Genomic DNA, 16,014 nt, shown 5'->3' on the forward strand with positions numbered 1-16,014 from the left:
CTCGGAGCCGCGCGGGAGGGGGCGGGGCGGGGCGCGGTCACGTGACCCGCCGTCGCCGCCGCCGCCCGCGCCATCTTGGTGGAAGGCGGGTGCTGGGGGCGGAGGAGCTCGAGGCCGGAAGGTCACCGGGGAGGACCCGCTCCCCGCTGCCCCGTGGCGACGGCGGGGAGGGCCAGCGCGGAGCCCGAACCTGAGCCTTTAGGCGAGGGACGCCCGCGTCCCGTCCCAGCTCCGGAAGGCAGCGAGGTCCCTGGCCAGGGGGACCGCCAGCCCTCCCCAGACGCCGGAGGCCCAGGGATCGGCCGGACGCCTCGTGAGCCCAGGCAAAGCCTCTGCGGTGCCTGGGGGTGCCCACCCCGCGGCCGTAGCTTGACCCTGGGCCTCCACCGACGGCCACCTTAATGTGGTTCTGGAATAGAGGTGGGGTGAAGGGCTGAGCCCATGGTCATCCCGAGATGGCTTTGGTGCAAAAAGGTGGTTTTATTAAAGCTTGGGGCAGGACCTGTGGGCAGCAAAAGCCGCTGCACCAGGGTTCCGAGGGGTGACGGATGGTGCGCTTGGGAGCGGGGGGAGCTAAGGAAAAGAGATTTTCAGAACTTTCCTGTGCTGAAGAGGACCTGTGACACATCCGAGGCCTTGCCGTGGTCACGTTCCCGTGGTTTTCCCTCTACCGAGGCATTAACGTGAATTTCCACCATAGCCCACCCAGGGGTGGGGGGCAGCGGTGCACGGTGTCAGCTGGCGCGCTGTCCTCAGCCAGCCTTCTTTTTTTTTTTTCTTTTTTTTTTAAGATTTTATTTATTTATTTGAGAGAGAATGAGTGAGAGAAAGCATGAGAGAGGAGAAGGTCAGAGGGAGAAGCAGACTTCCCAAAGAGCTGGGAACCCAATGCGGGACTCGATCCTGGAAGTCCTGGATCATGACCTGAGCTGAAGGCAGTCGCTCAACCAACTGAGCCACCCAGGCACCCCTCAGCCAGCCTTCTGCTCCCTCATCGGCGGGGGCCCAGACCTCCAAGAGGGCTCCACGCTCCCTTTTGACAGGGCGGGCCGTAAAGAGAGAAGCAAGTGCTGGGGGAACAGAAGGCTCGCTGAGGACAGGCAGGGGCTGACACCCCACAACACCGCCGAGGGACACAGTGATGCTGAGGACAGGCAGGGGCTGATACCCCACAACATCCTGCCGTGGGACACAGTGATGCTGAGGACAGGCAGAGGCTGATACCCCACAGCACCCCACCATGGGACACAGTGGCATTCCTCACGCGCCCCTGGCTGCCCTAAAGGAAAAGCAGTTCACTTACAGAGGTTCCAATCCTGCACCACGCGAGTCTCCCTCAGTTTACAGCAGCTGGAGCAGCGCGCAAGAACAGCATCTCTGCGGACAGCCGGCCTTCCAGAAGGAAGTTTAGACGCGAGTAAATGTCCTTATAACCCGCGGCCCATTGACAGACACTTGAAGCTGAGGGGCTTTTGGAATTTAGGTGAGGTTCAGTGGGGCGGACGGGGACAGGACCCATGGGAGCTGCCGCATGGGGGTTCTGAGGGGAGGCTGATTCACTGCGGGGCTGGGGGAGATAAGGAAAGGGAAATTTCAAAAGGATTTTCACGTGTTAAAGACGCACAGGACACCAGAGGCCTTGCCACTGTCCCGTTAGGGTGGTTTTCCCTCCAGCAAGGCAGTAACAGTAGGACAGCTGGGAGCTTCCGGAGGAGCACTACACCCTGCTGTGTCCAGTGTCTCTCAGTGGGCCGCAGGTCGTAAGGACATTTTCTTGGATCTACATTTCCCTCTGGAAGCTGGGGTGTTGATAGACATGCCTTGTTCTTGTAGATTAACGGAGGGGAGGCGCCTGTCTTGCAGGATTGTGATCTATACAAGTTTACTCCTTGCTTTCCCTGTCCTTAGCTTTAGGGCAGCCAGGAGTGTGCGAGGAACGTCACACATATCCCATCTGGGTTGGGGGGGAGGGTTGTGCGGTGTCAGCTTCTCCTTTGTCCTCAGTTTGCCTTTTGTTTCCTCATCAAAACAAACTGTAATGTTCCTCCCAGATATTGTACTGTTAATGCCCTTCCTCCAGAAAGAATCAACTCTGCTAATACCTTGATTTCAGACTTCTGGCCTCCAGATCTGTGAGATAATAAATTTCTGTTGTTTTAAGTCAAGGAAAGAAGGAAGGAAGAAATGAAGGGAGGGAAGGGAAAGGAAGAAATAAAATAATAAAATAAAACCTTTCTAAGAAGAGAATCCCTCACCTTCCTTCCACCACCAAATCTACCCACCCCCTTGCAGCTACCCCCGCATTCTCTGCCTGCATCCCTATTACCCTGGATGAATTGTCTCTGTTCCCCTCAAAGTCCAGCCCCTCCATGTGGGCTCAGAATCCCGTCTCTTCATGCCTGCTCAAGGACTTCCTCTCAGTGACCCCTCCCAGGCATCTTGACATTGACAGTGTTTGTCCTGCTTCTGGACAGCATTCAGACATGTACTAGATCTCCTTTCATGAAAAGTGTTCTTCCTTGATCCTGAGGTCCTCTCCATAGCAAAATTTATCAGAAGGATTTTCTGTGCTCAGTGTTGCCAGATTTTTCCATTCTCTTTACCCTCAACCTATTCCAACCAGGGTAACACTCCTTGGAAACTGCTCTTGGCATGATCACCGATTATTTTTGTGTTGTTTGATCCAAACTGCTTTGCAGTCTGCTTACTCTCCATGACATTTGGCTTGTTGTTCAAGTCAACGGTCCCCCTAGGGTTCTGTGAAACAACATGCTCTTGCTTTACCTCCTGCCTCACTAACCAGTTCTTAGCCTCCTGGCCTACTGGCTCCTTCTCTCCTGGCCAGTCTTTAAATGTTGAAGTGTCCTAGGGTTCTTTATCCGTATTCTCCCCCCACAACCAAATTATCTCATCTATTCTCATGGCTTTTTATACTATTTATATGATGATAAAATTCCCTGAGATTCATGTCCTTGTGTAATCTCCTCCCATGTCACATCAGGGTTGGTCTGTGAGATAAAAAAAAGGTGGCAGAAGTGATGTTACTAAGAGTAGGTCATAGTGTGGTTTCTGCCTCTTGCTCTCTTGGATCTCTTGCTAGAGAAGTAGCTGCTAAGTCCTGAAGGACATTGAAGTACTCTATGGTAATGCATGTGCCTCTTGCCAAATAGCCTTCTGTGTTCACCATCTTGGAAATGGATCCCCCAGCCCTATCAAGCTTTCAAGTGACTGCAGCCCCAACTAATAGCTTGACTGAAACTTTATGAGACCCCCAGAACAAGAATTACCCAAATTCCTGTCCAACAGAAACTGTGAGATAATAAATGTTTGTCACTTTAGGCTACTAGCTTTGGGGTAATTTGTTATGTATCAGCAGATAACTAATACAACCCCTCAGTTTACATCTACAGCCTTGTCCACTCCACATTGTTCCGAATTTATATATCAAAGTACTACCCAATATCAACCTTTAATTATTCAAAAGCATCAAAATCAACAGGGAAAAACCAAAAGTCTTGATTCAGAAAACCCCACTACCACTCAGTTTCCACTTTGGGAACAAAAATCTCCATCTCAATAAGCGTGAGCAGAAGAAGTTAGAGGTCTCTGGAAAAAGAAAGACAAGGCATAGCTTTCTTGACATGAGAAAAGTCTTCTTGGGCTCCCAGGCATCTTGAGACCTATGCCTGACAAGCACCACTCGCTCAAAGCGTATTTCTTGCAGACCTCCCTGGAGTATGTTGGAATTGCAGAAGAATAGACCCCGGGAGAAGAATTTAAGGGAACAAAAAATGTAAGAACAAATAGCCACTGTCAGGGGCGGCCTGATCATATCAGGCACAGTAGATTGGTGGTCAAACTCCCAGCTCTGATTCAAAGGTGAGGACTGACCTGCTAAGTATTCTTGAGTTACCGTTGCAGGATCTAAACCCCTTTGAGCACTCAGGTGGTGGGCCAGCTAGAGCCAGAGAACTGATGATGCTGACCCTTGCTGACCCTGTGACTTCAACTTGGACTCTGTCACCTTAAGATGACTTTTGTCCCAATTCTGTGCTGAATCCCCCGTGGCACAAGCCTCTTCAAAAATATGTATGTGCCCTTGGCCTAAAAATTCCCAAGTTTTGTTCAAGGAGTCACTGTTTGGGAAATACCCTGGCTGTTCTCCTTACTGTTGCAGGTAAAAACCTTGCCTTTTCCTACTTTTGGGCTTGGTTGTGTCTTTGACTCGACACCCACCAAGAGATGAAACCAGTTTCGGCTAACATAACCAGTCAGTTTCTGAGGCCAGAAACCTAGGAGTTATTACTGATTCCTTCTTTCCCCTCACCTTCCACATCCAGTCGGTCAGTTCTACTTCCAAAGTTAATCTTGCCCATGCCTACTTGTTTCCAATTACATTGCTACTGCCTTGGTCCAGACCACCAGCATCTTCACCTGGACAGATCTCCCTTATTCCATACATGTCCATCCAACAAGAGCAACCACAGTGAATGGTCTCTATAAAGCTTATGCCATGTCCCCTGGCTGAAACCTTACTGTGGCTTCCCATTACACTTTGGAATAAAATTCAAACTCTTTACCACAACCTACAAGGCATTGTGTGACCTAGCCCTGCTATCTCTCATTCATTCATTCTCCAAACGTTGAACCATTTTTCTGTTTCTCAAATACTTCAAGCCCATTCCTGCCTTACAATCTTTATATAGCTTTCTCCCATACTTTCTCCTTTTTTGTTTCAGCTTCAGCAAAAATATCACCTCCTCATGCAGTCCTTCTCTACCTACTTCAAAATGCAATTACAATAACTAACCATGGTGGTCATTAGTGCTGGTCACCAAATATTTCTGGTTCTCCCCTTTTCTGGACACACAGTCTTGCCCTTCTGAAGTTAGGTGTGATGATGTAACTGTTTTTGCTAAATGGAATGTAAATCGCAGAAATTTTAAGAGCCAGTGTCTGATCTGCCACATCCCTTTTTCCTGACTTGGTCAGACCATGGAAACATGAGTCAAAATTAAGCTTCCATCAGTCTGAGTTGCTGTTCAATGTCCCCGTTCTAACCTGTGATGGATGTGTGGCAAGGAGTGAGAAATAAGCCTTTATTACTTTGAACAGCTGAGATTTTGGAGCTGTTTGTTACCACAGCATAACTAGCCTAACCTGACTGCTACACCATGTGCCACGTACTGGATGCTGTACACATATTAACTTATTTACTACTCATAACGACCCTATGAGATAGATACTATTATTATCCCCATGTTATTAACACAGTGACTGAGGCACAGGAAAATTGAGAAACTTTTCTAATACCACAGAGTTAGTAATGGGCAGAGGTGAAATTTGGACTTCACCAATCAGGTTCCAGATTTTACTCATAGTCACTCTGTAGTACTGCTTATCAAAGACTTTCAAACTCGTGTTTGAACAGGAATTGACAGAGTTATGGCCTTTTTATACATTCATACATATATATGTCAGTTTTTATCAGGGTTATGGGCTTTTTATACATTTTTATACATTTATACATTCATACATATATATGTCAGTTTTTATCAGGGTTGATAAATATATATATGAATGCAAGTATTTACATTTTTTAGAAATACAGATATTTCAATTGCTATTTTATTTTAATTTTTAAAAAGCTTTTATTTTTTGAAAGATTTTATTTATTTAATTTATTTGAGGGAGGAGGGGCCACGGGGGAGAGAGCAGGAGAGAATCTCAAGCAGATTTCTTACTGAGCGCAGAGCCCCGCCCACCTGGGGCTCAGTCTCATGACCCCGAGATCCTGACCTGAGGCAAAATGAAGAGTTCGCTGCTTAACCGACGGAGCCACCCAGGCGCCCCAAAAGATTTTATTTTTAAGTAATCTCTACACCCAAGGTGGAGCTCGAACTTACAACCCAGAGATCAAGACCTTCATGCTCTACTGACCCGGCCAGCCAGGAGCCCCTGTTGCTTTACTGTCAATACCGGAGCAGCAGTTACGAAGCGCAGCACCCATTGAAGTGGCAGCTATTTCGGCGATTAAAGATTACTTTTAACAAGATCTAAAAATAGTCTCTCAAGTTCAACTTCTTAAAAAGTTCTTCCCCACCTTTTAGAAATACTTCCGAGGACTCTTTTTTTTTTTAATTTAAAACAAATTCTGGAGGCACAGTTCCCATGTAATAAAATGCATGAGCATTCCAAGTGCACAGTTTGATACGACTTGGCAAATGTACACCTGAGTGCCCAAGCACCACTGTCAAAATGTAGAACTTTCCCACTACTCCAGGCAGGACCCTCTGATCCTTCCCAGTCAGCCCTGTCCTTACCCCTAGCCCCAAGCAATGACCGATCTGCGTTTTGTTGTTATTGGTTAGATCTGGCTTCTCTAGAGTATAATTCACAGTATTACACAGGATGAGTTTTGGGTCTAGCTTCTTTCACTCAGCACAGTGTTTTTGGGATTCCCCATGTTGCTGTGTAAATCAGCATCTCCTTTCCAAGGACAGCGTTTAGTAACAGAAAATAAAACAAGTGTCAGTTCTGGATGGAACTTTCATGAGTATTCTCAGTTCCACACTTCATTCAGGCAAGATTCTTTGAACCAACTTTATGACACGGAATGATGTCTCCACATCTGCAGTTGCTGGAAAGAGGAGACATGCCATTCCTGAAACTCTTTCTCTCCTGCAGCATTCTCCAAACCCAGTATCAGCTTTCCACCCCCACCTACAGAAAAGAGCTCAAAATCGACCATATGGGAAGGAGAAAAGCAGAGGATTTTAAATGAGGGGAATAAGGGGCACGTGATGTTCTTCTCTGATACAATTGATACAGATTAGCCCCCTCTCCGGTCACCTTCTCACATCTCCCTGACTTATCCCTGACACTGGCCGCAGTGGAGTGACCTTGCTCATTTGAGTACCTGTGGTAGACGAAGAGCCAGTCGCCGGCAGCAGCATCCCTCCCTGGGAGACGATGCGCTCTCCCACCCCAGGAAGCCCCACGTGGCCACGAGTCACGCTTTGGCCAGATCTGAAGTGCCAGCTAGAGGTAGCTCCAGCTCATACATGGAATTGCTGGAGAGGATTCCCCTGTGTGAACACGCCGCCACGGATTGTGCCCTTAGCCTACTCAGCATTTAGGCTGTTTCCATCTTTCACGTTCCCCATCGACACCTCAGCATACAGTCCTCAGGAGGCTCCTGAGCCCGTGCTCACGGGGGAGACATTGCCCGGGTCTGTGCTCGGCAGGGACGGCAGGCTGGAGGGTCTGTTCATCTTCCCCTTTACCGGGCATCTTGAGGGCTCTCCGGGGGGTTGTGCCCATGGGCGCTTTTACTTCCTGCCACCCCAGGGAAGGGAACACGGAGCCCTTCAGCCAGGACCTCTGCCCATGAGCCAGAGGCAGGCCCTGTGGCTCCCCAGTCTCACTTTCTGCTTGTGTCTGGTTCGCAAAGAGGTCTCCCTCACTCGGATCTTGACGAGATCTTTCGGGGTCTTTCTCCTTTTGTGTTCATTCACGGCTATTGTACATCTGAAGCATGGAGTCACTTTGCCGTAGGACTGTACGTCTGTCTGTCTTAAGCTACTTTTCCGGGCTTCCCTTCCATCCTCCCTCTGTGCACCCAAGCAAAGGCAGATCTCAACTGATTGAGCCACCCAGGAGCGCAAGACTTCCTATTTTTTTTTCCCCAATAGATAAATTTCATTGCATTTAAACAATATCTCACATAGGTCTTGGAACTCATTTGGCATCTTGTTACTCTAGGTGGAAAACCTCAGATCTTCTTGAGTTCCTTTTTCAAAGACAGACATCATCTAAAATTTTCTCATGTCCTTGGGATTAACTGTTGTAGCTTGCTGAATCAAAGAAGGTGAATTTGTACAAGTTCAATGCCAGTTACTTTCTGGGCTTGGGACAGGGACCGAGAAACACCTGGCCTCATTTGAACCAGCAAATGGATTTTTTTTCATCCAAGAATTTTCAGATTTTAACAAGAGAACTGCTCTCCATAATAAAGGCATAAATGGGGGAAATGAGCATACACAGACCTCACCCTAATGGAAACCCAGTGGAACACTCTTGCTCATGTGCTATATTTGACTACCGACCACATGAACGGTCACCAGTTCCTCTCTGTTTGTCAATCCAGAGCCTCTCACTTTCCTTCCAAGGAAGCTGATTTCTACACAGATGACATCCCTCCACAGGAGTCTTCTGGGGTTTTCACGATAACTGTCCCATCAGAGGGATGACATTTTCTAAAATGTGGGCAGTCTGGTTACTGAAAATGTCTTCATTCTCACAGTGGATTCAGCAAAGAGAGCATCCTAATGTTTATTTTTTTAAAAAACACTTTCATTGAGATATAATTAAAATACCTCATAATTCATCCACTTACAGTGTACAATGCAATAGTTTTTAGTATATTCCCAGGTGTGTGTGACCATTATTGTGATTGAGTTTGGAACAAATTTTTTTTTTAAGTTTGGAACATTTTCATCACCTTAAAAGAAAACTCTATGCTCTTTGCTTTCTACCCTTCTGTCCCACCAATCTAGTCCTAAGCAACTACTAATCTATTTTTTGTCTCCGTAAATTTGGCTATTCCAGGTGTTTTACATAAAGGGAATTATGTATGTGGTCTTTTGCCTCTTAATGTTTTAAAATATGTGTGTTTATACTGTAATCCTGCTTTGAGAAAATCAAAATTTAAAATTAAAAGCTCTGTGACATCATACATTTTTTTCAAGATTAGCAGAACATTACAGCAAATACAGAATTAAATTTTCTCCTCCCATCCTTGAAAAAGTGCCCAGAGGCATTTTTTTTTCTTTAAGAGTTCACTCCAGTTGTGAGGAATTGGGCGCCTGGGTGGCTGAGTCAGTTAAGCACCTGCCTTTGGTTCAGGTTGTGATCTCAGGGTCCTGGGATCGAGTCCTCTGTTGGTCTCCACACTCACTGTGAAGTCTGCTTCTCCCTCTTCCTCTGTCCCTCCCTCTGCCTGTGCTCTCATGCTTGCTCTCTCTCAGATAAATAATATCTCTTAAAAATATGTTACTATTGGGGAGCCTGGGTGGCTCAGTGGGTTAAGCCTCTGCCTTCGGCTCAGGTCATGATCTCAGGATCCTGGGATCGAGCCCCACATCAGGCTCTGCTCAGCAGAGAGCCTGCTTCCCCCTCTCTCTCTGCCTGCCCCTCTGCCTACTTGTGCTCTCTCTCTGTCAAATAAATAAATAAAATCTTTTAAAAAATATGTTACTATTACTTTTTTTTATTTTTTTATTTGATGGACAGAGATCACAAGTAGGCTGAGAGACAGGCAGAGAGAGAGAGGAGGAAGCAGGCTCCCTGCTGAGCAGAGAGCCCAATGCAGGGCTCGATCCCAGGACCCTGGGATCATGACCTGAGCTGAACGTAGAGGCTTTAACCCACTGAGCCACCCAGGCACCCGTTACTATTACTTTTAAAACTGTGGGGTATTGTATTTAATTTTTTAAAAAGGATTCCTGGGGCACCTGAGTGGCTCAGTCATTAAGCGTTTGCCTTCAGCTCAGGTCATGATCCCAAGGTCCTGGGATTGAGCCACTCTTCAGGCTCCCTGCTCAGCAGGAAGTCTGCTTCTCCCTCTGCCCCTCCGCTCTGCTCTTGCTCTCTCTCTCTCAACTAAATAAATAAAATTTTAAAAGTAAGGGATTTCTTGAAGGAATGGTCAGCACTGTCTAGAACATCAGAGAGGTCAAGTAAGACTGAAGGGAATTTAGTTATTAAGAGGTTTTTGTTAAACTTGTACATTCTTCGTGGCACCATCCATAATATCCAAAAAGTGGAAACTATCCAAATGTCAATCACTAATCATTAAACAAAATATGGTATGTGCATATAATTGATTATTATTCAGCCATAAAAAGGAATGAAATTCTGATACATGCTACAATGTGGATGAACCTTGAAAACATTATTCTGAGTGAAAGAAGCCATGTGCCATGAAAGGCCACATATTATACGATTCCATGTATATGAAATATCAAGTAGACAAGCCCACAGAGACAGAAAGTAGATTAGTGGTTTCCAGGGTCTTGGGGGAGATGTTCACATCAGGTTGGGAGGTTGAAGAAGATGTGAAAGCTTCAGTTTAGTTGTCATGGTGGAGGTAAGGGAAAGCTGAACAAGGACAAGTAAAAAGCTGAATGTTTGGCAAACTAAAATTATAGGCCCAGTCTTGCACATTCAGACAGCCACAGGAGTTGGTAAGAGATGGGGGTTACTGAGAACAAGGTGTTAAGTGTGTAGAATTTCTGTATGTAATGTGGTGGCTGGTGGTGAGCAGAATGCTGGTGAGCCTACTGGTGAGGCTGGAAGAATGAGAAAGCTATCAAGAAAGGGAAGAACATGAATCCCACAAAATCTCAGCAAACTTAAAGCATTCAGCAGAGCATTTGACCCATGTAGAAAGCTCTTATTTGTTTAAAATAATAGTCATTTGAGCACTGGTGGTGTCAGTGATGAATCACTGAATTCTATTCCTGAAGCCAAGATTGTACTATATGTTAACTAACTAGAATTTAAATAAAAACTTAAAAAGTAAAATATGATAATAGTGGATTATTTTAGAGGGATATCAGTTTTTTTGAGGTATAATCCACATATCATGCAATTCATCCCTCTATATTGGTCAACTACTTTTTGACTAGGGTGCCAAGATGACTTAATTGGGTATAAACAATCTTTTCAACAAATGGTACTGAGACAAACAGATTTTCTTATGGGAAGAATGAAGTTGGACCTTTTCCTTACACTATATACAAAAATTAACTCACATCCTAGTGGGAATGAAGTGATATTTCATTTTGATTTTGATTTGCATTTCCCTAATGATCAATCATGTTGAACATTGTTTAGTGTGCCTATTGGCCATTTTTATATGTTCTTTGGAGAAATATTTATCCAGATATTTTGCCCATTTTCAATTTAATTAAATAAAATTTAAAATAGTATACAATTCATTGTTTAGTTGTAAAAGTTCATTTATATTCTGGATACTAGACCTTTATCAGGTATATGATTTACAAATATTTTCTCCCATTCTATGAATGTCTTTTACTTCCTTTGAAACACAAAAGTTTCTTGTGGGCTTCTTTTTGGATGATGAAGTGTTCTAAAACTTGTTGTGGTGATGCCCACACAATTCTGTGAACACACTAAAAGTCACTAAACTGAACCCATAAAAGGGTATGTCTTGGGGTGCCTAGTTAAACGACCAATTCTTGGTTTCAGCTCAGGTCATGATCTCATGGGTTGTGAAATGGAGCCCCATCTGGGGCTCCATGCTCAGCAGGAAGTCTGCTTGAAAATTTTCTCCCTCTGCCCCTCCCCACAAGCATCCACACATGTGCTCTCTTTCTCTCTAAAATAATTTTTTAAAAAGGGTGTATCTTGTGGCATGTGAATTACATCTCAATAAAACTATTATTTTTTTAAAAAGGAATGAGGGGCACCTGGGTGGCTCAGTTATTAAGTGTCTGCCTTCAGCTTAGGTCATGATCCTAGGGTCCTGGGATGGAGCCCCACAAGGGGCTCCCAGAGCCTGTTTCTCCCTCTCTCTGTATCCCTCCACCCTGCTTGTACTCTCTCTCTCTCTCACTATCTCTCTTTCAAATAAATAAATAAAATCTTTAAAAAAAAAAAAAGAAGAAGAAGAACATACCTCTGGAGTTTTGTTGACTTTGAGTCTACCAGTTTTGCGGTAGGTGTCAGTGCAATTTTGGTTATTCAATAGGACAGTAATCAAATATTCTGGACATAATTGGCTGCTAAACTCACAACCATCCATCCCCCCCAAGCCCCCCAACCCCCAGTTTATAGACCTTGATTTTGTTCAGAAGACAGCAGGCCTAGTGAAGGCCTGCCCCAAGCCCCAAGGGATGGTGGAAGTATAGTACAAAAGCCAGTAAGACAAGCTCATTCCTTTTGCCAGGAGCTTGCTTTCTCATCATCCCTTAAAGCTGAGAGTATGGAATAGAGATAAATTGAGGTAAGGACTGTGAAGCAAAAAGAAACCAGGACTTGATAATTTGGGAAATTCTCAGGCTATCCAGATTTCAAAAGATGTTAAAATTAGGAGAAGCACTGTCAGAAAGCATGGGTTGGAGAGAGAGGCTAGGTTGTGGTCGGACAACCTTTTGCTAGTGCCTGGAAGAGATCAAAAGCTCCGAGTACGTTGTTGTTGGGAGCGCTCTGTGCAGGACCAGGGCTCCCCTCAGCTCTCTCAGCAGAAGCCAGGAATAGAAATGGCATTATCTCGAAGGATCTGTAGAGGAATCTCTTGACTCACCAAGGGAACCCCGTGACATTCATAGGAGACCGGCCAAGCTCTTAAGGGTATTATGTCAGCAGAAACACTGCTGGCAAGGACAAGTGGAAGGGAGAGGAGGACACTGAAGAAGGCTTTCCGAGTATCCTCAAAACTGGACAAGCAGGAAACAGGCCGATATGATCACGTGTCACTCAGCTGTAAAGATGTGCTGCCCTTGGTGGTGGTGGGGGAGGGGGGCTGATGGCTCTGCGGGGCGGTGGGGGGGGTGGTGCAGGTCCGGAGGGCGGAGGGAGGATTGCAGGAATCCTTTATTTTTCAGAAGTTTGCCTTATGCCACTTCCCCTTTATGAGAGCTCTACATAAGCACCCGTTTTCACTAACCAAAAGGAATCCGAAGATTTTTGCTTTAAAAAAGTCAAGAAAGCAAAATCGGCGTTGTTTAGCCGCGAGCCTTCCTAGCGGCCGCGCGCACCCCCGGCCGCGAGGGCGGCGCCACCTAGCGTCTTGCCCGGGAACCACACCCGGCCTCCCGGCGTCCCGCCACCAAGAGCTTCGAACACCTGTGCTTCAGCTTGAGTTGTTTTGTGCATCTAAGCAAAACGCGTCGGAAGGTACAAGGACAGCCCAGGAGAGGTTCTGGGGATGCTCAAAATGTTCCCATATTAAATTAACGATAATTGCTTTTTTACTTTATACCATTTTGGCTTGTAAAAACTTTCAAAGGAACACTGTACTTTCAGACACCAGGGAAACCTGTATTCCCGGGCCTTGAAACCTAGTGGAATTTCCTAGGTTGGATTTCAAAATTGCTTGGAACCAGGGATTCCTTTTTCCCTTCCGTTTTCTTCCTTTTAAAACTGAAATCCTTGGGGCACCTGGGTGGCTCAGTCTGTTAAGTGTCCTACTCTTGATTTTGGCTCAGGTCACGACCTCAAGATCCTGCGATCGAGGCCCATATGGGACTCTATGGTCAGTGCAGAGTCTTCTTCTCCCTCTCCCTTTGCTCCTCGCCCCTCCCCACCCCACTTGTGCTGTCTAAAATAAATAAATAAAGTCTTTAAAAATATATAAATTGAGGGGCGCCTGGGTGGCTCAGTAGGTTAAACCTCTGCCTTCGGTCCTGGGATCCAGCCCCGCACCGGGCTCTCTGCTCAGCAGGGAGCCTGCTTCCTCCTCTCTCTCTGCCTGCCTCCCTGCCTACTTGTGATCTCTCTCTGTCAAATAAATAAAAATCTTTTAAAAAAATACATAAATTGAAATGCCTCTAAGTGTCATCCTATGCCTAGACAGACCCTGCATTCTGGGATTATATCATTTGTTTGGGTGAACCCTAATCCACACCACAGTCACATGAGAGTCTCAGGTTCATGGATAAGAAGGAATTTTGCCCCCGGAGGATCATATCCAGTCTCTCATACCTAATTCAGATGATTTAGATAATGAGATGTGGGACTTCTGAGCTGACAAGATTTAGAACTTGTGCTGATGTTTAAGGGGCTAAAACTTTGGCGAGGGGTGGGGTGTCATGGGATGGAGTGAATGTGTGGCCCGTGGATGGATTATTAGTCTTTGAGAGCCAGACAACAAAATATAGTAAACTGAACAATGATCCCCCAAACTTGTGAATATGTTACCTAACATGGTAAAAGGAACTTTGCAGATGTGATTAAGTCAAGGATCTTGAGATGAAGCGATTATCTTGCTTTATCCAGGTGGATCCAGTGTAATCACATGGGTCTTTATAAGAGGGGGGCAGAAAGGTCAGTCAGAGGATGTAACAAAGGAAGCAAAGGGATTTGAAGATTTGTACCATTGGCCTCAGAGATGAAGGAAAGGGCCACAAGCCAACGAATGCAGATGGCTTCTAGAAACTGGGAGAGGCAAAGAAATAGATTCTCCCAAATGCTTGTTGTCACTTGATTCTGTCTCAGTATAAACGCATTTCAGACTCTAACCTCAACAATTATTAGATAATGTTTATGCTGTTTTATTCCACTATGAGGGTAATTTGTTACAGCAGCAATGGGAACCAGTCCGAAGTCCTACTTTGGTGTAAATTGTTGGCAGAATGGAAAGAGGCAGACAAGGGGAGTAACTCAATCACGTATGGGCAGTCTGGAGAAAAGCCATACAAACTCTTGCTCTCCCTGACCCAGGAGAGGCTCATTCCTCTGGTCAGGTTGGAGGGCATGTGGCTGGGCTCACAGGTGGGAAGCCCTGGGGGGCTGATTCCAGTTAAGGAGAAACTTTTGATAGGATTGTCTGAGAACAGAGTTCCCACTCAGGTTGCGGTGTGTCCTACTGATGGAGGTGTAGGGCAGGAACTGCTCCCTGTGTCGTATGCGTTCCGTATGCATTCCAGTCATTATTAAAATAATTAAAATCCTGTCTGTTGTTTGATGTACATTAGTCCCTCCTTCATTTCTGAGACTAGATATTAAACCTTCTCAGGTCTAATTAGATCAGCACTTTGACTCTAATGTGTACAACCAGTATCTGGGGGGTTTGTTAAAATGCAGATTCTAGATCAGGTCAAGCTGGGACCTGGGAGAGATGGTGACCTGTGGTGACTTTAGGTAACAAGATTCTAGAGATCAGTGATTCTCAAACCTGAACGTGCATCAGAATCACCTGAAGGCCTAGCTGCGCCCCCACCTAGAATCTGATTTCGTAGGTCTCAAGCCTCAGAGTTCGCATTTTTTAACAAACTCCCAAATGAGGAGGAGGAATTGAAAGAGGAACCACACTTGGGGAGCCAACATTCTGTGAGCCATGGCTTTGGCCCCTTTTGGAATGCGGTGTGGTGTCCGCACTGCTGAAGTTTTAACTGTTCAGTTTACAAACTGTTTCCATTGCTCCCAAGAAACACTTGGGAGGGGTTATTCATTCTTCCTTGGGTTTAGCTCTGTTGTTAATGAAACATAAATGTCAGACATTTCTTATGAGGATTTTGGTGACATCCATGTAGAAGAGGTCTCTCTGCTGGCCTCTTCTGGGACTCACTGCTATTGAACATTTACTGTGTGCCAGACCTGGCCTCGGGCCCTTGCAGAGTAAAGGTAAGTCCTTGACCGCAACCGGGGGGGGGGGGGGCAGCCCCCCCACCCCTTGCACACTGCCTGTCTGTGGACCTCGTGATCTGCGCCGGGACCATTCATTACCCTCCAGGGTGAAGGAGACGCCTCCAACGTATATGAAGCTCACCCAGTGCCTGGCATCGCACACTAGCTGGCCGAGTGACTCTAATGTACCATCCCCCCCACGGGGCCCCACGACAGGTGCCGCTGACTGTTCAGGGAAGGGTGGGTCAAGCAAGGGGAGAAGGCGAGCAGGGGAGCCAGGAGGACACTGGAGGAAAGGATAATGAACAGGGACTGGCTGAGTTCCCCAAGCCTGTCAGGCACCATCAAGGCTCCAAGGAGGCCAGTGCCTCCGGCGGACTCTGGAGGCAGGAGGTTACTGTGGCCGCCCGTTCTGCAGGGTTGGGGGGCCTGAGCTGGGTGGAGGCTCCAATAAAGGCCGCCCCCTCTGCTCCTTCCCCATCTGTGCCTCCTGCCATCCTGGTCCATTTTCTCTGCTGCCTTGATGGCCCCACTGTCCACCCAAGAGACCCTTGAGAGCCTGCGGCTGAGGGAGTCAGGCAGGGCAGGGAACAAGCAGCGGCCTCCCGTGAGGCCGGCTTTATTGGGGTGTGTGGCGGC

At 46.4% G+C, this 16,014-nt stretch overlaps 1 protein-coding gene across 1 annotated transcript in view; it reads right to left on the minus strand.

The window, feature by feature from the left end:
- Positions 1 to 37: 37 nt before the first annotated feature.
- The window catches only part of ASL (argininosuccinate lyase), a 25,907-nt gene continuing 9,930 nt past the window's right edge, over positions 38 to 16,014 (minus strand). The window contains exons 17-19 of the mRNA XM_032872307.1: positions 12,332 to 12,464; positions 1,346 to 1,567; positions 38 to 409 (exon numbers count right to left, since the gene is read on the minus strand). Of these exons, the coding sequence (XP_032728198.1) occupies positions 38 to 409; positions 1,346 to 1,567; positions 12,332 to 12,464 (727 nt within the window). The remainder of the gene's footprint in view (positions 410 to 1,345; positions 1,568 to 12,331; positions 12,465 to 16,014) is intronic.

Source organism: Lontra canadensis, unplaced genomic scaffold, assembly GCF_010015895.1.
Source record: "Lontra canadensis isolate GAN:19392208 unplaced genomic scaffold, GSC_riverotter_1.0 scaffold45, whole genome shotgun sequence".
Taxonomy (NCBI): Eukaryota; Metazoa; Chordata; class Mammalia; order Carnivora; family Mustelidae; genus Lontra; species Lontra canadensis.